This window comes from Pleurodeles waltl, chromosome 7 (assembly GCF_031143425.1).
Source record: "Pleurodeles waltl isolate 20211129_DDA chromosome 7, aPleWal1.hap1.20221129, whole genome shotgun sequence".
NCBI classification, from domain to species: Eukaryota; Metazoa; Chordata; class Amphibia; order Caudata; family Salamandridae; genus Pleurodeles; species Pleurodeles waltl.
The window spans coordinates 1,049,917,199-1,049,940,973 of NC_090446.1; the positions used below are offsets into that span (position 1 = coordinate 1,049,917,199).

Here is a 23,775-nt window from a genome sequence, read left to right on the forward strand (position 1 = left end):
CCCAAGCCCCCCCCCCATCCACTAACACACACACACACACACACTATCCCTGGTGTCTACGTGGCTTCTGCCCCCCTTGGGGGCAGGTGGGTCTAGAAAAATAGGCCCATCTGCCCCCAGGGGGGGGCAGAAATGGCCAACAGGTCAATGCCCCCCTTGGGAGGGCGCCCCGTGCCCAAGGGGACGCCCCCCCACAAAAATAAACACATAAAAAAAAATCCCTGGCGTTCTAGTGGTTTCTGCCCCCCTTGGGGGCAGATCAGCCTAAAAATAATAGGCTGATCTGTCTCCAAGGGGTGCAGAAATGGCCTGGGTACATGTGCCCCCAAAGTGGGGGGCGACCCTTGCCCAAGCCCCCCCCCCATCCACTAACACACACACACTATCCCTGGTGTCTACGTGGCTTCTGCCCCCCTTGGGGGCAGGTGGGTCTAGAAAAATAGGCCCATCTGCCCCCAGGGGGGGCAGAAATGGCCAACAGGTCAATGCCCCCCTTGGGGGGGCGCCCGTGCCCAAGGGGACGCCCCCACACAAAAATAAACACATTAAAAAAAATCCCTGGCGTTCTAGTGGTTTCTGCCCCCCTTGGGGGCAGATCAGCCTAAAAATAATAGGCTGATCTGTCTCCAAGGGGTGCAGAAATGGCCTGGGTACATGTGCCCCCAAAGTGGGGGGCGACCCTTGCCCAAGCCCCCCCCCATCCACTAACACACACACACACACACACACACACACACTATCCCTGGTGTCTACGTGGCTTCTGCCCCCCTTGGGGGCAGGTGGGTCTAGAAAAATAGGCCCATCTGCCCCCAGGGGGGGCAGAAATGGCCAACAGGTCAATGCCCCCCTTGGGGGGGCGCCCGTGCCCAAGGGGACGCCCCCACACAAAAATAAACACATAAAAAAAAATCCCTGGCGTTCTAGTGGTTTCTGCTCCCCTTGGGGGCAGATCAGCCTAAAAATAATAGGCTGATCTGTCTCCAAGGGGTGCAGAAATGGCCTGGGTACATGTGCCCCCAAAGTGGGGGGCGACCCTTGCCCAAGCCCCCCCCCCATCCACTAACACACACACACACACACACACTATCCCTGGTGTCTACGTGGCTTCTGCCCCCCTTGGGGGCAAGTGGGTCTAGAAAAATAGGCCCATCTGCCCCCAGGGGGGGCAGAAATGGCCAACAGGTCAATGCCCCCCTTGGGGGGGCGCCCCGTGCCCAAGGGGACGCCCCCCCACAAAAATAAACACATAAAAAAACATCCCTGGCGTTCTAGTGGTTTCTGCCCCCCTTGGGGGCAGATCAGCCTAAAAATAATAGGCTGATCTGCCCTCAAGGGGGGCAGAAATGGCCCTAAAAGACATGCCCCCCAAAGGGGAGTGACCCTTGCCCAAGGGGGCGCCCCCCCATCCACTACACACACAATCCCTGGTGCCTAAGTGGCTTCTGCCCCCCTTGGGGGCAGATGGACCTAAAAAAAATAGGCCGATTTGCCCCCAAGGGGGGTAGAAAAGGCCAACAGTTCTCTGCCCCCTTGGGGGGGGCGCCCCTTGCCCAAGGGGGCACCCCCCCCCACATAAATACACATAAAAATAAAAAACCCTGGTGATCTAGTGTTTTCTGCCCCCCTTGGGGGCAGATCTGGCTAAAAAGTAGCCAATCTGCCCTCAAGGGGGGCAGAAATGGCCCTAAAGGACATGCCCCCCACAGGGGAGCGACCCTTGCCCAAGGGGGCGCCCCCCCATTCACTACACACACAATCCCTGGTGCCTAAGTGGCTTCTGCCCCCCTTGGGGGCAGATGGACCTAAAAAAAATAGGCCGATCTGCCCCCAAGGGGGGCAGAAAAGGCCAACAGTTCTCTGCCCCCTTGGGGGGGGCGCCCCTTGCCCAAGGGGGCACCCCCCCAACATAAATGCACAGAAAATATAAATCCCTGGTGATCCAGTGGTTTCTGCCCCCCTTGGGGGCAGATCCGCCTAAAAAGTAGGCCAATCTGCCCCCAAGGGGGGCAGAAATGGCCATAACACACATGCCCCCCAAAGGGGAGCGACCCTTGCTCAAGGGGCCGCTCCCCGACACAGAAACAAGAAAGTGAAACAAAAAAAAGAAAATCCCTGGCGTCTAGTGGGCATTCCTGCTGCCCGATCGCAATGCGATCGGGCAGCAGGAATGCTCAAAGAGACACCGGGGGAAAGGAAAAGCCTTTCCTTTCCCCCGGTGCCTCTTTAGCCCAAACCCCCCACCCACCGGGAAGAGGAACTCACCTCTTCTCCGTTCGCCGCACAGGAAGCAAATGGCTTCCTGTGCGGCGAAATCCCTATAATGAAGTCAGCGCGCGATCGCGCGCTGACGTCATTATGGGGGGGTGGGGGGGTCGGGAGTGGAAGGGGAAGGGCTTCCCCTTCCATCCCTGACTTTGGGGGGTGGGGGGAAGCACACAGAGGGAGCGAGAGCGCTCCCTCTGGGCTGTGTGCCAAGGACGTAGTGGTTACGTCCTCGGCACAGCAGCACTGTGCCGCAGGACGGAACCACTACGTCTGCGGCACAGAAGGGGTTAATAGAATTCGAAAGGGGGGTAAAAGTAGATACGCAAGTAATTCTAGACTCAGATGTCTTATCAAAAGTAGTAAGTAAGGTTTCTCTATTATTGTTCCTTGCCCTTTTCCGTGCTTGATTTATAATTCGAGGTGGATAATGCCGTTCGACAAGCTTATCTTGAAGAACGTCTGCCTGACGATCGAAATCAAGAGAGGAGCTACAATCTCGTCTGAGTCGTAGAAATTGACCAACAGGTAAGTTATCCCATAATGATTTTGGATGGTGGCTTTCATACAGTAACAAAGAGTTACGGTCAATAGGTTTATGGTAAACCGAGGTAATTAGTTTACCGTTGTGAATGGTAATCATTAGATCAAGGAAAGGTAAATGGGTAGCGGATACCGTGGTCGTAAATCTTAAGAAAGGATCAAGAGTGTTGATCCATGTTGTAAATTGATCAGCAAGTTGCAGAGGACCATTCCAGATAATGAGGATATCATCAATGTAGCGCCGCCATAGTGTAACATGTTCATTGAAAGGATTCAAAGGTGATAGAATACATTTCTTTTCAAAATCAAACATGTACAAGCACGCTAAACTTGGAGCAAAAGTACTGCCCATTGATGTTCAAACTGATCCTCAAATTGAAAAAAGTTTTCAGTCAAAGCCAGTCTGGCAAGGTGCATAATCAAAGTTACGGGAGTGGAAAAGGCCCTTGATGACTCTTGAAGAGCCGATTCAATGACTTGTAAGGTGGCCTCTTGTGGAATGTTGGTGTATAATGCCTCAACATCCATAGTGATAATGCCTTGTACAGTGCCAGAGGTATTGACCGATTCGATCAGATTTAGGACATCTTTGGTGTCCTTCAAATAAGTGAAGGAGTTCTTAACTAGAACCTGCAGGAAATAATCACAAAAAACTGATAAGGGTTCTAAGACTGAACCGATACCCGAGACTATGTCCAGTGTACATTCTCCCAATAATAGTACGATAAACCAAAGGTACACTGTTCCATAGAACGGGAAGATAAGTGAACTAGGGGACCTGAATTATCAGGAGCGAGTGCCCTCAAGCATCACAATGGATGACTGGCATCATCATCGGGTAATGTCTCCGCCTTTTAGGCGATTCGACTTATTACGCCAAAATCAGGTGTGATCCTACATCTAGATTACAGACTCAGATTAGGATCCTTATTGAGGAAGCCAAGAATAATCAGTGGATTTCACCAAAGGAGGCTGAATTCCTGGACACACCACATCCCCGTGTTCCCTATTTTTATTGTCTGCCCAAGATTCATAAAGGCGTAACACCACCACCAGGACGCCCCATAGTCTCGGGTATTGGTTCAGTCTTAGAACCCTTATCAGTTTTTTGTGATCATTTCCTGCAGGTTCTAGTTAAGAACTCCTCCACTTATTTGAAGGACACCAAAGATGTCCTAAATCTGATCGAATCGGTCAATACCTCTGGCACTGTACAAGGCATTATCACTATGGATGTTGAGGCATTATACACCAACATTCCACAAGAGGCCACCTTACAAGTCATTGAATCGGCTCTTCAAGAGTCATCAAGGGCCTTTTCCACTCCCGTAACTTTGATTATGCACCTTGCCAGACTGGCTTTGACTGAAAACTTTTTTCAATTTGAGGATCAGTTTTACCATCAAATTCGGGGAACATCAATGGGCAGTACTTTTGCTCCAAGTTTAGCGTGCTTGTACATGTTTGATTTTGAAATGAAATTTATTCTATCACCTTTGAATCCTTTCAATGAACATGTTACACTATGGCGGCGCTACATTGATGATATCCTCATTATCTGGAATGGTCCTCTGCAACTTGCTGATCAATTTACAACATGGATCAACACTCTTGATCCTTTCTTAAGATTTACGACCACGGTATCCGCTACCCCTTTACCTTTCCTTGATCTAATGATTACCATTCACAACGGTAAACTAATTACCTCGGTTTACCATAAACCTACTGACCGTAACTCTTTGTTACTGTATGAAAGCCACCATCCAAAATCATTACGGGATAACTTACCTGTTGGTCAATTTCTACGACTCAGACGAAATTGCAGCTCCTCTCTTGATTTCGATCGTCAGGCAGACGTTCTTCAAGATAAGCTTGTCGAACGGCATTATCCACCTCGAATTATAAATCAAGCACGGAAAAGGGCAAGGAACAATAATAGAGAAACCTTACTTACTACTTTTGATAAGACATCTGAGTCTAGAATTACTTGCGTATCTACTTTTACCCCCCTTTCGAATTCTATTAAAAAACTGATCAATAAAAGATGGTCGATTCTGACTAGCGGAGGTTATGAGATTGCTAGACCCCTGTTCGCTTTCAAGCGTTCAGCTAATATTAAGGACATGGTCATCCATACACGTCCGCGACTACCTGCTGCTATCGATACCCAAAATACTTTATGGGGTCTTCCACCTGTTGTAGGACACCACCCATGTGGTAATTGTAATGTATGTACTCTGACCAAACATTCATCTTCTGTGTATTTGGACCTGATAGGCACATGGCATCTAAATAAACATACCAATTGTAACACAAGGAACTGTGTCTACATGATCACTTGTCCTTGTGATCTACGTTACATTGGTATGACGTCAAGACCTGTTAAGAACCGTATTAATGAACACCGAAGCAACATCCGGTGTAACCGGATCACTACGAAATTGAGTACTCATTTCCTGGCGGAAAAACATTCTCCTGATGATTTATGGTGGGTGGTTCTAGAAGCACCTAAGGTTCGATCTAATGACTTAGGGCATCTTTTTAGGACAGAACAGAGATGGGTATTCAAATTGGGCACCCACATACGAGGTCTGAATGATGACATTCCCTGGACTTCGTTATCTTGATCACGTCTCTCTAGTTGGGACTCTTCATTAATGTAGCCATTGAACTTGGAACTACTCCGAGTTTGAGTTTCTATTGAACCTCCCTCCTCTTAGATACTTGTCATGAGGTTCTTATGTGACGTGTAAAACTTCCCTAGGCTTTGTCTCCATGCCGCCTTGCATCAGGACTACACATTTCCTGACCGTTATTTTCTCTACTTTCAATTTTGAGCAACTATCAATCATTATAATTTCACTGAATATTGTGCATTTTTTCTGAACGACCACTTCGGTCCTCAATACTGAACAATCCTTTGGACATTCGATGTATTTATCGTTTTCATTCTAGATCTGTAGTCCTTCCACAGTGTTTACACAACTCCGGGACGAACCGGAGTCCTTCCTCTACCTCCCGTTCCGAGTCTACCTCGGACGAGAGACGTACACTGACTTCCGGGTACATGGGAGCTTTTATACCCCGACGGCGTTCTACCGCGTTTGTCTGCGGTTGCACGCCCCGGAGGGTAGGTCTTTTACTGTGGACCAGCGCGACACAAGTAAGTTCGTTTGCTCATTATAATATGATCTGATGGCGAACAGTTTTTACCGCCACGGGCGCTTTTCTGAAATGTGGCAATTCGCTCATTGAATCGGGGACTGTTTTGATAGTACTCACGCTCGTGCTTCATGGACAATTTTGACCCTAAACGATATTAGCTTTAATGGGTATTACCCTATTGGCTGCAAGTTGTACTTTTAGGCACAACGTGTTATAATTGCAAAATTATTGGACTATTGTCCATTGACTTAGCTTTACTCATTTCCATACCTTGTGTTTTTAGAATCCTCTGGGGAGTTTCTTTAATTATTATCATACGTGTTACCAAATGATAAATTAATTTGGGATTGTTTACCTTGCTTTTATGACAAACAATTTGTTATGCATTTTTTGACTGACTACTTATGCGCACCATATTTTAGCTGTTAGCCGAGTCCTTGGGACGTGCTTACCAAGGAGTCTGTTCCCGACTTGGGGGTGGTAAGCCCACTTTTTGTCATCGTCCTCTTTCGTTTTTTGCGATTTATTTGCACAATGTTTGCACCACTACACCGATGACCACTCTTTGGGTATTTTTTGCTGTTTGTTCTCACTGTTTGTTTTCTAGGGCGACCTGACTGTTGACCTGGCTTAGTGTACTTCAATGTAAGTGACCGGCCTATACTAACTATTGTTGTAATTTTCATATTATTGTTTTTTTGTATATTTGGAGAGGAGTTTATATACTGATTGTTCTGGTCCTGATGAAGCGTCACTGGATCCGAGAGGACCGCACGACGCGAAACATGTCGACCTTATCTGAGGAAGTTTTGTAAATAGTCAGAACTCCCCCTCTTTCCGTTCTCTGAAAGTCATTGAGCATTGACACTCATTTTTAGTACTTTCCTGTGTTTTTAATCTTGGTATCATCTCTGACTATTGATTAAAATGATGATATATCCAGCGATGTTTAACCAATTTTATTCTTAATTTTTTCTTGTTCTCTCCTTTTTTACGGGTGCTTGAGTGTAGGCACGTCCGTTTAGATGGTGCTACCTTTGTAATGACCATCGGTACAATACGGCTTAGTGCCCCCCCCCCCGTTGTGGGGAGCCCGTCAGGCGTTGTACTGCCGGCCTGGTGAGGAGCATTACCCGATGATGATGCCAGTCATCCATTGTGATGCTTGAGGGCACTCGCTCCTGATAATTCAGGTCCCCTAGTTCACTTATCTTCCCGTTGTATGGAACAGTGTACCTTTGGTTTATCATACTATTATTGGGAGAATGTACACTGGACCAAGTAATCTCCCGGTCCCTCCTCTTTTTCTTGTTGCTACTTAACTACTAACCTTTCCGCTACGCTCCATGAGAGGGAGACAGATGGCTTTAGCTCTCGGAGCAGCTCACCAGGTGATACTGTCTATCTGGGGAACAGAGAAGATACCAGATTACATGGCATGGCTCTACAAACTCTGGTTCCTGCTTGGAATGGAGAAACTTTCCTTGGCAACGGATCATCACCACACCGATCTTGCCACTGCCTGGGCGCCTATAATCCGAATACCCTCCTCCGAATTTAATGAATTTACCTGCCCTGCTTACCTGAAAGCCCTCGCCTCCTACCTCCGGTTGATGGTATGACAGCTTAATTTCCTGATACACCCTCCAGGTGATTTAGCAGCCCCCATTACACCATCGTACACATAGCAGCTCACAGCTAGGGAGGTTAAGGGGGTGCGAGAGCAAGGGAGTTTTCTTGGCGTTATGTTTCTTGTGCTGTTTTCTTTTATTTCCAATTATACTTTCGCTGCTGGCCCCCATGTTGTGGCACTAAGGCTGTGTTAAACCTAATGACATTTGCTACTATACACTGCTGGCCCACCGGGTGATAGGCACTAAGCTGTGTTCAAGGAAAATGTGATAAACAGATTTGATCCGTAAAATTATTGCTAATACTTTTCTAGCACTCTGAAAATGAATATACACAATCTCAATCTCAACAATTAGTTGTTTCACTGTTAATCTTTTGCAACAAGGGAAGACTCAGATGCAGGCAATAAAATAATTGAATTGTGCATTACAAACTCTCAAAATTGATAAAGTGCTATAGCAGGTCATAAATTACTGCACTTTATAATTCCCTTAAATTTGACCTCAAAACAGATAACGATTACTAAAAAGAATGCATCATAAAATCTTTTATCAATAGAGCAGACGGTCCACGTCTTATACAACTCGTGCATGATTACTTCCATTTTTATGGTCAGCAAAAACATACATCCTTGGGTTGGTTGGCTTTTGTTTAACACAGTGCATTTCTTCAATACCTGGAAATTCCCTTTGAAGTTAAATTGTTCGACAAAAGACAATCCTGCATTTATTAGCACATCAGCATGAACATCACCAACGAACTAGGAAATTTACTCCTCTGTGATTCTATTACTTGCACTTGCTTGTGACTCTTGATTGTAAATTGCTTATGGAACCTCCTCTACCTATTCCTTCTTATCATGCACTCTTAGAAATGATTTGTATTCAGTGGCGTAGCTTCAGGTGGGGTGTTACGGTTCTTACACCCCCCTAATAATTTGATTCTCTAGTAAATAGTTTGGTGCATGTGTTTTCAGTTGGGTATGGTGAGGAGTCTGTCGGATTTCACTTGTACATACACTCACAGAAAACACACCCACACACACTGCCTCTCATCTTTGTTTTGAAGGTCTTAAAATGTTGGTCATTTCACAAAGTAGTGGGTTTTAAGTACCTCTTTAAAATCTGCATCTTGCTTCCTTTTCACCATGTCATAAACTCCCCTTCTGCACTGCTTCTCTTTTAATGTACTTTAATATGAAATGCCAGCATGGTTGTTGGAATACCTGAAACTCATACCCCCCTAATCTTATTTACCAAGCTACGCCATTGTTAAATAGAATAAATGAAACATGTTGTGGGTTTCTTTATGTGTTAAACTGTTAAAGTTAAATGTTGTGGTATTACATATTTTCCTCCCCCAAAAGAAATTGTTTGAAAGTATTTCTAGGCCAAAAGTAGTCATGATAAATGTGTACTTTGATAAATGAAACTTGCTGCAATTCTGACACAGAAGAGATGTCTTTAACATCTGTAGCAGAAACACTATGGCCGTCATTATGACATTAGCGGTCAGCTGACTGCCACGCCGGCGATGGCGGTAGTACCGTCGCCAGACTGGCGGTGAAGACCACTAAATTATGACCATGGCGGTGATCCCTCCCATAGAGAGCCAATGTACCACCCAACCGCCAGTGCGGTCTGTCCACTGACCACGGCGGTAGCCACCTTCAGACTGGCGGAAGACAATGACCCGGCCACCATATAATGACATAGCAGACCACCAGGATTTCTAGGGTGGGACCACCGCCACCGAAAGCCTGGCAGAAACTAAACAAATAAAAGGAAACACTCACCTACAGTGACACAGATGAGTCTGAGGCTGCCATGGAACCCGAACTGGAAGTTCTGCCGATGCTGTACCACGTGATGGTAGTCCAGGAGCACCAACGCCAAAGAAGACGACAACGGTGAGTACAGCTGGCTAGCACACAAGGGAGGGAGGGGAGAGTGACACACCCACATGCACAACACACACCATGCACACATACCACACACCGAGAACAATCTACAGAGCAATTCAACAACAACATAAGCCAGGAGCAGAAAAAGCCAGGACACATACCTTTGGTCCATCCACTGTAATTATGTGGAAACAGCAACCTCAATATAAATAAATATACATATATATATATATATATATATATACAGAAAGGGCCATTGGCCAGTCCAATGTCATTGATAAGCCACAGGGCAATACCCAAGGCCCCACTTGACTCCTGACAGCCCAGGCACTCCACTGGGCAGGGGCATCATGGTGCAATTAGGCAGACACCTCAGGTGGCGGGAGGTGAAGGGGTGGGGGTGTTTCTTTTGGGAGGAGGGCCTTGGACTTGGGTTTGGGAGGGGTGGCTCCTTACCCTCCTGTTTAAGGGGCGGAGGAGTGGGCTTAGAGCAGAGGGCCGGAGTGCCACTCTTGTGCCCCTTAGTGGCAGGTGCTGTCTTAGGGGGAGGAACAGTAGTCGACTGCAAGGTGGAGGTACTGGGCTGGAGGGGAGGGATCTTTCTCTAACAGGCAGGACGGGGTTGGGGTGGGGCTGGGGGAGGGAAGAGGTCAAGGTGGGAATGGAAAAGCTTTTTAGGACCAATGGAGTGGGCTGTGGGAGGAGGATTGGGAGTGGAGGTAGAGGGACTGGTTGCAGGAGGAGTAGGTGTGCTGGATTTAGGTGCAGGTGCATGGACAGTGTGCGTGTGTGAGGTGGATGGCTATTGGGTGTCTGAGTGGGAGCGTTTATGTATAATTGGAGGGGGCAGACAGGGTTGGAGAGGACAAACAGGACGTGTGTATGTATGTTGTGGTGTCTGCAAGTGAGGTGGGTGTGCTGCATAAGGTTGTGATGGTTGTGACTGCGCATGTGGTTTGTGGGGTGCATGTCTGCGTGTCTGCTGTTGTGATGACTGTGGGCAAGGCTGTACAGGTGGCAGGATCTGGGACTGATGATGCAGTGCATGCCGGTCTGAATGTTGATGTGACTGTGAAGGAGGAGGGGGAGAGTGTAGGCAGTGGCTGTAGTAGAATGCACATCTGTGTGTTGGCTGTGTGTGTGCTTGTGGAGTGAAGTGTGCTGCCTGTGTTTGTCTCTGTGAGTTGTCTTGGATGCGTGTTTGTCAGATCATGTGCATGGGACGGGTTGGGGGAGAGGGCATTTTGACCGGGAACAGGTAGTTGGAGGGGGGCAGTAGAACCAGGGACACTGGCTGCCATCAGAGAGGAGGCCAGAGCCTTAAACGATTTCTGTAGGGCAGCCAAGCCACCGTGAATGCCCTTCAGGTAGGCACTGCATTGGTGCATCTGGGATGCCAGCCCCTGGATGGCATTCTCTATGGTTGACTGCCCTACAGAGAGGGATCTCAGGAGGTCAATAGCCTCCTCACTGAGGGCAGCAGGCCTGACGGGGGCAAGGTCTGAGGTGCCTGGGGTGAAGGAGATGCCCACCCTCCTGGGTGAGCGGGGACAGGCAACTGGGTGGGGGGGCTACTGGGAGGGCAGTGCTGGTACGGAGGGATGGCAGAATATCTAGTAGCTGGGGTGGTCCCAGAGGTGCCCACCACCACCAGGGAGCTTCCATCGGAGGAGGAATCTGAGTCTGCAGTCGTGGCTCCTGTCTCCCCCGTGGTGCTCCCCTCGCCCTCCAACCCACTGGTCCCCTCGGCGTCTGTGCTCTCTGCCTCCTGGGTCCTGTGGGCTGCAGCTCCCCCACTCGCCGGTGCCCCTGCTCCTTCGTCAGATGATGCTAATGCACACAAGGACAGGATGACAAAAGGACAGAGGGTGGGGAAGAAAGACAGGCAGCACAGGATCAATCACTGCAACAGCACATTTGCCATACACATCACAATCACTCACTGGGACTAACGCAGTGCAGTATGGACCAGAATGACTAACCATTACCTGAGTATAACAGCAGTAAAAAAACCAAAGGTTACCATCTGCGCTCCTACTGGGACTCACTAAGCCCTGTCTGCCATGGTATGCTACCTACTTTCCAATACTAACTATACATACCACCTTACATAGCTAAGAAAGACCACACTGGAAAAGCTAAACCAGCATATTGAGGCACCCACTGACTAGGACCTTGCACCCACACCCCATGCCAGACTACAAACAATTAACTACCACACAGTCTGTACTTACCCCCTTGTGGCGGCTGTGCTGCCCTCAAGCACCCATCCAATTCAGGATTGGCCACCGCCAGTGTGCGGACCATTAGGGGGGTCAGGCTCTGATGGGCACCCCTCCCTCATTGGGAGGCAGTCCCCAGCTGGGCCTCCGCGGTCTTCTGGGCCCTCAGTCTCAGGTCCTCCCACCATTTCCTGCAGTGGGTGCTCCGCCGGCTATAGACACCGAGGGCCCACAAGTCCTTGAAGATGGCACGCCACAACCCTTTCTTTTGATGGGTGCTGACCTGCAGAGGGGACACAGTCAGAAGGACACCATTAACTCAACAATCCATTATGTTACACAAATCGCTTACATTCAGTATATGACCCACATTAAGCACACACATGACCCCTACCTCTGCATATACATTGCATGCAGCCAATACACCCCCCATATGTCACACTACCAGCACACACATACATTTTCATGCAGCCATGTCACATCCAACGTACACTTCATATACTCACCTGCTGGTCTGGAGGCCCATACAACTACCCATACAGGTTTAGGACCCCTTCCACATACTTCTCCAACTCCTCTGATGTGAAGGCTGGGGCCCTTTCCCCTGTAGCACGGGCCATCGCAGGTTCCAGATACAGGTCACAGCAGCACACGGAGTGGAGATGTTCAACCACAGAGAGTCAGGAATCAAATGAAGTAGGACATAGAAAATGGTTCACTGGTTCCTGTACTCCATAGAGCTCCATATTAGCCAATGATGAGTTGCACAGTGGTGCAGACCGCCATCCGCCATGACGTCAAACGCCGGCGGAGTGAGGTCACTTTCACATGTCCCTGCATACAGGACAGGTGGTTGCCATTTCCTAATGCTAGTACTCATGTTGGACAAATTTGCGACATTGGTATCGACTGTACACATCTACACAATTCCAGTCTTCTATATACATACATGCTAAGTGTACTGTGATGTTGTGTGTCCATACTTCAAGTAGTCACAGACATTTTGATTTTGGCTCACTTAGATACCATCCACTGCACAGGAGTAGGAGGAGGAGACAAGCAACAGTGTACAGACCCCTTCTGGACTTGGCTACACTGGAGAACCGAAACATCATACTCACATATTGTCTGGACAGGGCCACAATAACTGAGCTGTGTGCACAATTGGAGCCTGATCTAATTCCTGCTATCCATAGCACTACTGACATTCCCCCTGTAGTACAGGTACTCTCAGTGCTCCACTTCCTGGCAAGTGGTTCATTCCAGGTGACAGTGGGCTTGGCTGAAGGAATGTCACAGCCAATGTTTTCGATAGAGCTCGGAAGGGTTTTGGCTGCCATGCTCAAACACATGAGCAGCTACATCTCATTCCCTCAGGTTAAAGATTTGCCCACTGTGAAGACTGGATTCAACGCCATGGGACACATACCACATGTGATTGGGGCCATTGACGGGAACCATATTCCATTGATCCCTCCCAGGGCAAATGAGCAGGTCTACAGGAATAGGATGAGTTTCCACTCTCTAAATGTCCAGATGGTGTGCCTTCCTGATTAATACATCTCCCACTGCACTGCCAAGTTTCCTGGATCTGTGCATGATGCCTATGTGTTAAGGAATAGCAGTGTCCCACAGATGATGGCACGACTACAGAGGCACAGAGTGTGCTCATAGATCAGCTTGAGTCTTCACACAATGTATGTCAGTGTATGCCAACTGGAGTTGTACTACATGTCATTGTACCTCACATCTTCCAGGTGACTCCGGATACCCAAACCTGTCCTGCTGTTTACCCCTGTTAGGAATCTGAGAACAGGGGCTAAAAATCGGTACAATGAAACTCAGGGCTGTACCAGGAGGGGTGTTGAACGTACGTTTGGTCTACTGAAAGCCAGGTTCCGATGCCTCCATCTAACTGGTGGATCCCTATGCTACGCCCCTGAGAAGGTCTGGCAGATTGTGGTGATCTGCTGCATGCTGAACAATTTGGCCCTCAGACACCATGTGCCCTGCCTGCAGGAGAAGGGGGGAGACAATGCAGCATGCAGCAGTGGACACTGAAGACAGTGATGAGGAGGAGGATGCGTACAACAGGACACATAGCATACAGCAGTACTTCCAATGACACTCAGGTAAGACTGTAGATCTGTTCATATCTCTATTTAAGTTAGGTGCTGTGTGCCAGCTGTGTTGTGGCAATCACTGCATTTACATTTCAATTGACTGCCACTTATGCCTTCCCCTTTAGCAGATGTTGGTGTGGTAACAACTGATGTGATGACTACAGACTGCTTAAAAACATTTGTTGGATGGATTTACTCATTACAGGAGATTTACACAGAATAATACAGTTCAATACAGTTCAATACATTGCACATTTCTTTCTGATAAAGCACTATTACTCCAGTTGTGTTCAAGGGTGTTTATTTAAACAACAATAATGAATTGATAGTGCAATAGAGTGATGTGATGGTTGACGAAAACTTCAGTGTAGTGGCCCAGTTGTTCTGTAGCACAGTTCCAGTGTCCATGGGGGCATAGGAAGAGGAGCAATGGCAGTCCAAAGTGAACATGGTGAATCAGTGGGACACAAGGGGGACATTCTGGAGGAGCTCATTTGCTGGCAGTGGTCTTGGTAACTGTTTCTGGTGTCTACCTGGGTCGCAAGGAATGTTTGCAGGATGGTTCTTCTGCTGCAGAGGGAGGGATGCTGGTGGCCTGTGAGTCCTGTGGCAGGTCCTCCTGTCCACTAGCTGCAGCAGATGTGGAGGGTTGGTCAGTACACTGGCAAGTGGAAGGGGCCCATTGATGTGTTGTGTACTCACACATGATGGTAGCCATGTCACTCAGCACCCCTGCAATGGAGGCCATGTTGGAATTTAAGGCCTGCAACTGCTGCATGACCTCCTGGTGGTGTTCCCCTTGCAACCACTGGTTCTCCTGCATGATGGTGAGCACTTGACCCATCCTGTCCTGGGATTGTTGGTATGCCCCCAGGACATGTGTGAGTCCCTCCTGGGCAGTCAGTTCCCTGGGCCTGGCTTTCCCCTGGTGCACAGCTGTCCTCCCACTGACCCTGGCCCGCTGTGCCTGTGTTTCAGGAACGGTGTGCCCACTCCCACTAACACCAGGACCTTCATCGTCTTGCCTGTGTGGTGTTGATTCGGTCCCTGTACAGGTGGGCACACTATTGATTGAAGTGTCCTCGGGACAGAGGTTTGGGGGCGTTAGCTGGCTGTTGTGGTGTTGGATTCAGAGGGGGTGGCCCTGTGGTGGACTGGCTGTGGGATGTAGAAGCCGACTGACCAGTGGTCTCAGATGGGCCAGGGAGTTCATCCAGATCGGGACATCCAGAGTTGCTGTCACCACTGAAGGCATCTTCTGGTGGGGGACTGGGTTGCCATGGCACCTGCTCGCCGCTGACATTGGCTGGGGCACCTGTGGGGTTGTAAGTGATTTGTTAGGGTAATTGTCTGTCACATATTCCGCATTTCTGCCTTTCCCTATGGGTTTGGTGTTGTCCTCCCACCTTTGGTAGTGTATGGTGCTGGATTGTGGGATTGGTAGTTCTACATGCTGTCCATGCATGGTGGGTGTGCATGCAGAGCTGGGAGGGATGTACTTGCAGTGGGTAGGGCATGCAGGGGTACACATTTACGTGTGGTCATTGGCATGGTGCACTGTGTGGGATGGCATGGGGAGGAGGGAGTCAGGGTAAGGTAGTGACATGCCATGCAGGTATCGTGGTGGTAGGTTAGTGATGGTGACTTACCAGTGTCCAGCCCTCTGGTGACTCCATTGATGCCCTCAGGATGTAGGATTGCCAAGACTTGTTCCTCCCATGCTGTCAACTGTGGGGGAGGAGGTAGGGGTCCACCGCCAGTGCTCATAATGGTGACCTGGTGCCTTGATGCAATGGAACGCACCTTCCCCTGTAGGTTGCTCCACCTCTTTCGGATGTCATCCCTTGTGCGTGAAAATTGTCCCACAGCGTTCACCCTGTCCAAGATCCTCTGCCATAGCTCCATCTTCAATGGATATCTGCTGGACCTGTGCACCGAACAGCAGTGGCTCTACCCTGACGATTTCCTCCACCATTACCTGCTATTCCTCATCTGTGAAACGGGGATTCTTCTGTGGGGACATGCCTATTGTGTGGTGGGTGTAGTGGGTGTGTTGTGCATAGTATGATAGGTGTTGGGGTATGGTGTGTGGTGTGTGATGCGTGATAGGTGAACAGGTGGCTGTGGTTTGTGTGTGCAGTGAATGTGTTATCTTTTGCTGGCAAGGTGTAGTTCGTTTTTTGTGTTTGCAAAGGATTGTGGGTTATGTGGGGGTGTGTTTTATAGTGCTGTTGATGGGTGTGTAGTGTGTGTTTATATGTGTCAGGTGTGGGTTTTTGGTTCTGGCCGATGTTGGCTTGCAATGCTGTTGGGTGCCCAATTCGGCCGCGGCGGTGTGCACTGCAAATGGTTGAACGCCGTTCAATGTCCGCTGTGGGTCATCATTGGGAGGGCGGTGTATTGCTTGCGTAGCGGTGAGGGTGGTGGGTCTGACAGTTTATCGCCTTCATTGGGTCTGCTGGACTTGTGGTTGTGGCTGGTTTCTGTCTGTTTTGTTTTTGTGTGTCATAATCTGGCAGGCGTATTCCGCCTCCGCGTCGGTCTGTTGGCAGACGTCACCACGGCGGTCTTCAGAAAAGACCACCAATGTCAAAATGACCACCTATATCTCCAAACAGCCCAGTCTGCATCCCAAATTTAATAGCTTTTGCACACTGGGGGCCCAATTTATATTTTGGTGGATACATCCGGTCCATCGAAAATTGACAGTCTGTCCATCTGCCCTCCGTCAGAACAGTTCTAATGCCTGATTTATATGTTGGCGTTTTAACGGACAAAAGTCCATCAGACCCCTGTCATCAATGTTAGAGGCAGACTCCTCCATCAAGGTAGTAAGAGCAGAAAAGCAGCTAACTATGGGATTACAGCTACAACTCCGCCCTCCTATTCAAAATGTTGCTTTCTGTTGGTGTTCCCATGGCTGCTAGACCTCCACATCTGAGCTGGTGGTTTTCAGCAGATAAAAGGGGCTAACCTACCTTTACTAACCTCTTGTACTTTACAATTCACAATGAACCTGATGTTGTAAGGTGCTCCATACCTCCTGCTAGGTTTGGATGACGATCACAAACTTCGGCGCCTTTACATGTAAGTGTGTATATAAATGTATGTTTTCATATTAAAATCTCTATTATCATGGACGTACACGTATGTGATTTATTATGTTGATTGTATGGCAAATATTAACCTTCATAATTGTGATGTTTGCCAAAGTAATAAATGTGTTATATAGAAATTTAACATGAATTAAATAAAGTAAATATGTGCAAACACGTTGTAGGTATATTCTCCGTCATCATGATGTTAGCGCTTTAAAAATCTCAAATTTAGATGACAACATTTCATTACTACTTCAAGACTAATTTTAAGCAAATTATCTCCTCCATCTGTGAGACACTGGGAACAGAAGGGTTTCCGGGCAACCTTTATGGTGCCTAAATGGATGAGCTTGCCCCTAAGCATGTGGATTTATTCAAAGCTTCCAGAGATATGGACCTGCTTGTACTGCCATTTGATAAAGTTTGTTTTGACCAATGACTTTGTGTTTCACCACTGCGCATATTAGTTGCTCAATGTTCACCAGTAGCACATTGTATGTTTTGTTCAGTTGAGCCGCCTATTGGCTTTGACATGGCATTAGCCATTACTTTCTGTATTCAGTTGAGCCGCCTATGGGCTTTGACATTGCATTAGCCATTACATTCTGTATTCTGCCTATTGGCTTTGACATGGCATTAGCCATTGCTTTCTGTATTCAGTTTAGCCGCCTATGGGCTTTGACATTGCATTAGCCATTACATTCTGTATTCTGCCTATTGGCTTTGACATGCTGTATCCAGTCTAGCCGCCTATTGGCTTTGCCATTGCATGCCTATTGACTTTGACATGATGTATTCAGTTTAGCTGCCTATTGACTTTGACATGCTATTAGATATTCTGCCTATTGGCTTTGACATGATATTATATATTGCATTTTATATTCAGCTTAACTGCCTATTGGCTTTGACATGATATTATACATTACATTTTGTATTCAGCTCCGCTGCCTATTGGCTTTGACATGATATCATATATTACATTTTATATTCAGCTCCGCTGCCTATTGGCTTTGACATGATATTATACATTGCATTTTATATTCAGCTCCGCTGCCTATTGGCTTTGACATGATATTATACATTGCATTTTGTATTCAGCTCAGCTGCCTATGGGCTTTGACATGATATAAGACATTGCATTTTGTATTCAGCTTAGATGCCTATTGGCTTTGACATGACACTAGACATTGCATTTGATATTTAGGTTAGCTGCCTATTGCCTTTAACATGACATTGCATTTGATATTTAGGTTAGCTGCCCATTGCCTTTAACGTGGAGTTAGACATTGCAGTTGAGAATCCAAGCTGTATTTTTCCAAGCTGTGTTTTTGCACCAGAGAACCAAGATGTTTTTCTCACAGTAGACTAGACATGATACGAGAGAGTACATGGGTGTTGTTTTTCCTTCGCTTGAGCTTGGGAACAGGAGTAGTCTTGGAGACCTGGCCAGTCTCCAAAAGGCTTGCTCAGTTTCCCAGGTCTGAGAGGAGGGGGCACACCTTTGTAACGAATGTAACAGGCTGCAGAGAGTCAGATTCGAATCTGCCGGACCTCGTGCTGGAGCTTGGCGCCAGCTGCCAGCATCCCGTGTGGGTAGATGAAACTCTTTCTCGCGGCTGACAGGGGTCATCAGCTTGCAGACCTTAGAAAGATGTAGCTGTAAATAGTTCCTACACGGTGAAGTATTTGTTTTGCTTTGCATTCAATAGCTTATAAATATAACCTGCTGTGTATATTGCAAACTGATATATTTTGTTTGATTAACGCGGACTGGAAAGCTACTAATTCGTCATTCATATAACAACAATAAAAGTCTTCTTTGACCTCAGAAGTGCATTTCTGTTGTGTTATGTTAGTGCTTAGAAACTAAATAAGAGGAAAGCACTACAATTGGTACCAGAAGTGGGGCCGGTCATTAAGAGGTGATTAAGAAGGGGTTTGACGAGTTAGTAGATTTCTAAGTGCACACTTTAAAAGTGTAATTGTTTTTGTTGTTTGGAGAATTACAGAAATTGTTTTCTGTTTGGAGAATCACAGTAGCACGGCAGACCATGTCTGAGAATACATGTGTTGATGAACTGCCTGATGGTTCTAAGAAAAACTGTGAATTGTTTTCTGTTTGGGGAATTACAGAAGAAAATGCATGTGTAGCTAAAATGCCTGATGTTGTTTTGAGAAATAATTCCCGTTGTATATATGTAGAAAACGTGTGTTTTGGAAGTAATGATGACAGAAAGGTCTGGATACCTTTATCTGCTTACAGAGAAATGCAGGAGAAATGTAGGCAGTTGGAACATGAAAATAGGAATTTACGTGAGCAAATTAGCCCGACTGAAAGTTATAAAAAGGCTGTTTTTGAAGAATCTTTCTTGTCCCATTCCAGTAATGAGGGGGTTAAGACAGCTCCGAGCTGCACTGAGTTCTCGTGTGAGCCAGGGTTTTTGGCAGCCAAAATGCATTCCTTAACTGATAACAGGGACGAGAGAGACCAGAATGTGATTTACGAGTTACCGTTGCAAAATGCACAAGTAAAACGAAAGATTTTAGAGCAAGAGACGACTTTCATTAGCTTGTTTGATTTTTGGAAAAAGAATAGCCCTCATTTGAGAGAAATCCTAACACTTTCGTATATGGTCACTGTGAAAAATTATATGCAGTTGCGCGCTTGTGATTTGGCAAATGAAATAATGCAGACTTTAGGTTTCTGCGCAGTGCAAGAAGGAAATACTTATGTACATTTAAATCATGAACAAGGAAAGAAAATAGTGCCCCTAGCTAGAATCATACAATGGATCTGGTACTTGCAAGACAGGGCTAGAGTACCACAGATAAAAGAATTACCGATGAAATTGTGTGCACCATTTGAATTCGTGTCTACTGAAGATAAAAAGCATGTTTGTTTTACTAATGATTCATTGACTGAAATGTTGCTTTCTGGCACAGTAGAAGGAACAGCGTTGTATAATGTGTGTCAGATTTTAAAGCAAGAGCTACGTGAGATGTGTCATTTTTACGCTGATTTTTGGTTCATTGCTAATGTTTTAGCACCTAACTGGTTCAATTACCTTGCAGATGTTAATGAGAAAAATGCAGAGAGAGAAGTGTACACCCAGAATTCTGCCTTAGTGGGGATGGCTAAGTGGGTGCCCCAGAAATGTGAACAGCTGAGAGAAAAAGCCACTTACAGGTGGGCAGAGATGAGAGAGATGCACATTCCCCTAGATTTGATAAAAACTGTGCAGCACGCACAAAAGCAATCTGTCATGCAAGCAGTCACAGAGCAGTTGGGGAGAGGAAAGTTACCAGAACAGAAATGGCAAATTGATCAGGTTTTAGGGAGAGTGATTGCTGCAGATTACCAAGGAAAAATCGAAATTATGCTGATACCTAGAAAAGAATCTGATTCATTCAAACAAATTGGAGACAGAATGGCCCAAATTGTCAAAAATGCAGTGAATGGAGGTTTGTTAAAGAAGGAGTCTGCCCCAGCCCTTCTGACAGTGCAAGAAAAGGGAAGCTGTGGCGCAGCAGATAAAAACCTCAGTGCTGATGTGTGGGCTGAAGCCCTAAGTGATCCTCCAGACCCTGCAGAAAATATAACAAAGGGCCTCAAAAACGTCCTGCTGATTATAAAACAGGGAAAGAAAGAGGAAGGGTGCAGTTTAAATGAAAAATGTTATTTGCAAGAAAAGTCATACTTGTTTCTTTTGCAGATCCTACCACGTTTCGCCACTGTCCCTGAGTGTGCTGTGTGGTCCCCCTTCCGGTGTGTGCGTGTGGGGTCGGGGAAGGGCCCGAACCCCCAACCTGAACCTGGCTGAGTAAAGTGCCAGCACCATGGATCCATTTTGCGCAAACTGCGCCTTCAGTTCAAGTTCAACTTGTTTGCTGTGTTTTTTTTTTTTTTCCCTTCTCGTATGGAACTCTGACTTTTGCTTACCTTCCAGAAAACCTTTCAGGTGGACCGTGCACCTTTACATGAGCAGAACTCATGCCACATCAAATTGCTAACACTGTTGAATTAGAGACTCACTCAGAGTATAAAAAAATTGCCCATTCTTTTCTATGTAGATGTATCTGATGTGAAAGGTTATGAAATCAATATGTTAATTCACTTCTATTGCTTTACAGGGATTGCTTTGATATAATTTTTTTTTGTGCTGATGTTTTTTTGTTTTTGTTTGAAACAAGAGATATGTGAAACAAAAATTCATTGGTCAAAGGGCGGAATGTACTGCCATTTGATAAAGTTTGTTTTGACCAATGACTTTGTGTTTCACCACTGCGCATATTAGTTGCTCAATGTTCACCAGTAGCACATTGTATGTTTTGTTCAGTTGAGCCGCCTATTGGCTTTGACATGGCATTAGCCATTACTTTCTGTATTCAGTTGAGCCGCCTATGGGCTTTGACATTGCATTAGCCATTACATTCTGTATTCTGCCTATTGGCTTTGACATGGCATTAGCCATTGCTTTCTGTATTCAGTTTAGCCGCCTATGGGCTTTGACATTGCATTAGCCATTACATTCTGTATTCTGCCTATTGGCTTTGACATGCTGTATCCAGTCTAGCCGCCTATTGGCTTTGCCATTGCATGCCTATTGACTTTGACATGATGTATTCAGTTTAGCTGCCTATTGACTTTGACATGCTATTAGATATTCTGCCAATTGGCTTTGACATGATATTATATATTGCATTTTATATTCAGCTTAACTGCCTATTGGCTTTGACATGATATTATACATTACATTTTGTATTCAGCTCCGCTGCCTATTGGCTTTGACATGATATCATATATTACATTTTATATTCAGCTCCGCTGCCTATTGGCTTTGACATGATATTATACATTGCATTTTATATTCAGCTCCGCTGCCTATTGGCTTTGACATGATATTATACATTGCATTTTGTATTCAGCTCAGCTGCCTATGGGCTTTGACATGATATAAGACATTGCATTTTGTATTCAGCTTAGATGCCTATTGGCTTTGACATGACACTAGACATTGCATTTGATATTTAGGTTAGCTGCCTATTGCCTTTAACATGACATTGCATTTGATATTTAGGTTAGCTGCCCATTGCCTTTAACGTGGAGTTAGACATTGCAGTTGAGAATCCAAGCTGTATTTTTCCAAGCTGTGTTTTTGCACCAGAGAACCAAGATGTTTTTCTCACAGTAGACTAGACATGATACGAGAGAGTACATGGGTGTTGTTTTTCCTTCGCTTGAGCTTGGGAACAGGAGTAGTCTTGGAGACCTGGCCAGTCTCCAAAAGGCTTGCTCAGTTTCCCAGGTCTGAGAGGAGGGGGCACACCTTTGTAACGAATGTAACAGGCTGCAGAGAGTCAGATTCGAATCTGCCGGACCTCGTGCTGGAGCTTGGCGCCAGCTGCCAGCATCCCGTGTGGGTAGATGAAACTCTTTCTCGCGGCTGACAGGGGTCATCAGCTTGCAGACCTTAGAAAGATGTAGCTGTAAATAGTTCCTACACGGTGAAGTATTTGTTTTGCTTTGCATTCAATATCTTATAAATATAACCTGCTGTGTATATTGCAAACTGATATATTTTGTTTGATTAACGCGGACTGGAAAGCTACTAATTCGTCATTCATATAACAACAATAAAAGTCTTCTTTGACCTCAGAAGTGCATTTCTGTTGTGTTATGTTAGTGCTTAGAAACTAAATAAGAGGAAAGCACTACACTGCTGCAGCCGTATATCTGAGAAGAGTTGGTGGCACCATTGTTAAAAACCAAGGAGACCTATCGGCTGCTTAACATTGATTTTAAAATCCTCATTCAGGTCCTTGCCACTAGACTTCTTCTTCTCATGGCTACCCTGATACACCCTGATCAAGTGGGGCTTATCCCCGGCCGCAACATCAGGATTAATATCAAGAGATTATTAGCAGTGTTAGGGGCAGACACTTATCACCACAGGCAAGATGCAGTCTTTGCAGTGGACATAGAGAAGGCCTTTTACAGCTTACAGTGGAGCTTTCTGTATGGTGTAATGGAGCGTTTTTGACTGAGGCGCGAGTGTGTAGCCTGGACTAGTCTACTCTATATGGACTCCACCGTCAAAGTTCAAACTGTGCAGATCGTGTCAGAGAGTTACAGGGTGGGTCGCGGGACCAGACAGAGATGCCCCTTGCTGGCCCTACTTTTTGTGTTAGCAATGGAGCCACTAGCCAGCTGTGCAAGAACTGGGAACTGGTACCTGGGCATAGAGACTGGGGGTCTGAACAATTGCATCGCTCTATATGCAGATGGTCTCTTAATTTTCCTTTGGAACACAACAGTGGAGCTAGAGGGGGCTCAGAGGCTGTTGGAGGGATTTGGGTCACTGTCTGGCCTAAAAGTCAACTGGCAGAAGTCACGGCTGTACCCAACACGGATCGTGGCCTACCTAGGGGACTAAAGATATTACAATGGGAGCTGTGATGTTTAAATATCTGGGGGTTAAAGTGTAACATGGCCTGGCCAACCTATATGATGGAAATGTTGGAATGGAGATTTGGATGTTTAGATTGAGTGCTGACTTCTGGAAGACACTCCCCCATTGGTAGCGGACTGAGTAACCCTGCCTAAAATGGATTCACTCCCCCAACTACTGTATTTTTTCGGAGTGCTGCAAGTGTGGATCCCTCTGGCATTAGTTTGAGAACTTGACTCGCTCATCATCGCTTTCGTATGGTGATTAGACCACAGACGGGTCACCCTAACAACATTGCAGAGACCAGTAGGAGAAAGGGTTCTGGTAGCCCCCAAGTTTGAGTCTTACTACCTGATGGCACAACTTCAATGGCTAACA

The 23,775-nt window shown here is 46.5% G+C and overlaps 1 protein-coding gene across 1 annotated transcript; it reads left to right on the forward strand.

Annotated features, from left to right (window-relative positions):
* Positions 1-16,878: 16,878 nt before the first annotated feature.
* Positions 16,879-22,565, forward strand: LOC138245897 (uncharacterized). Its single transcript, XM_069199917.1, has 2 exons — positions 16,879-20,135; positions 20,662-22,565. The coding sequence occupies exons 1-2, from the start codon at positions 19,000-19,002 to the stop codon at positions 20,771-20,773; spliced, it is 1,248 nt and encodes a 415-aa protein (XP_069056018.1). The 5' UTR covers positions 16,879-18,999; the 3' UTR covers positions 20,774-22,565.
* The last annotated feature ends 1,210 nt before the right edge of the window (positions 22,566-23,775 follow it).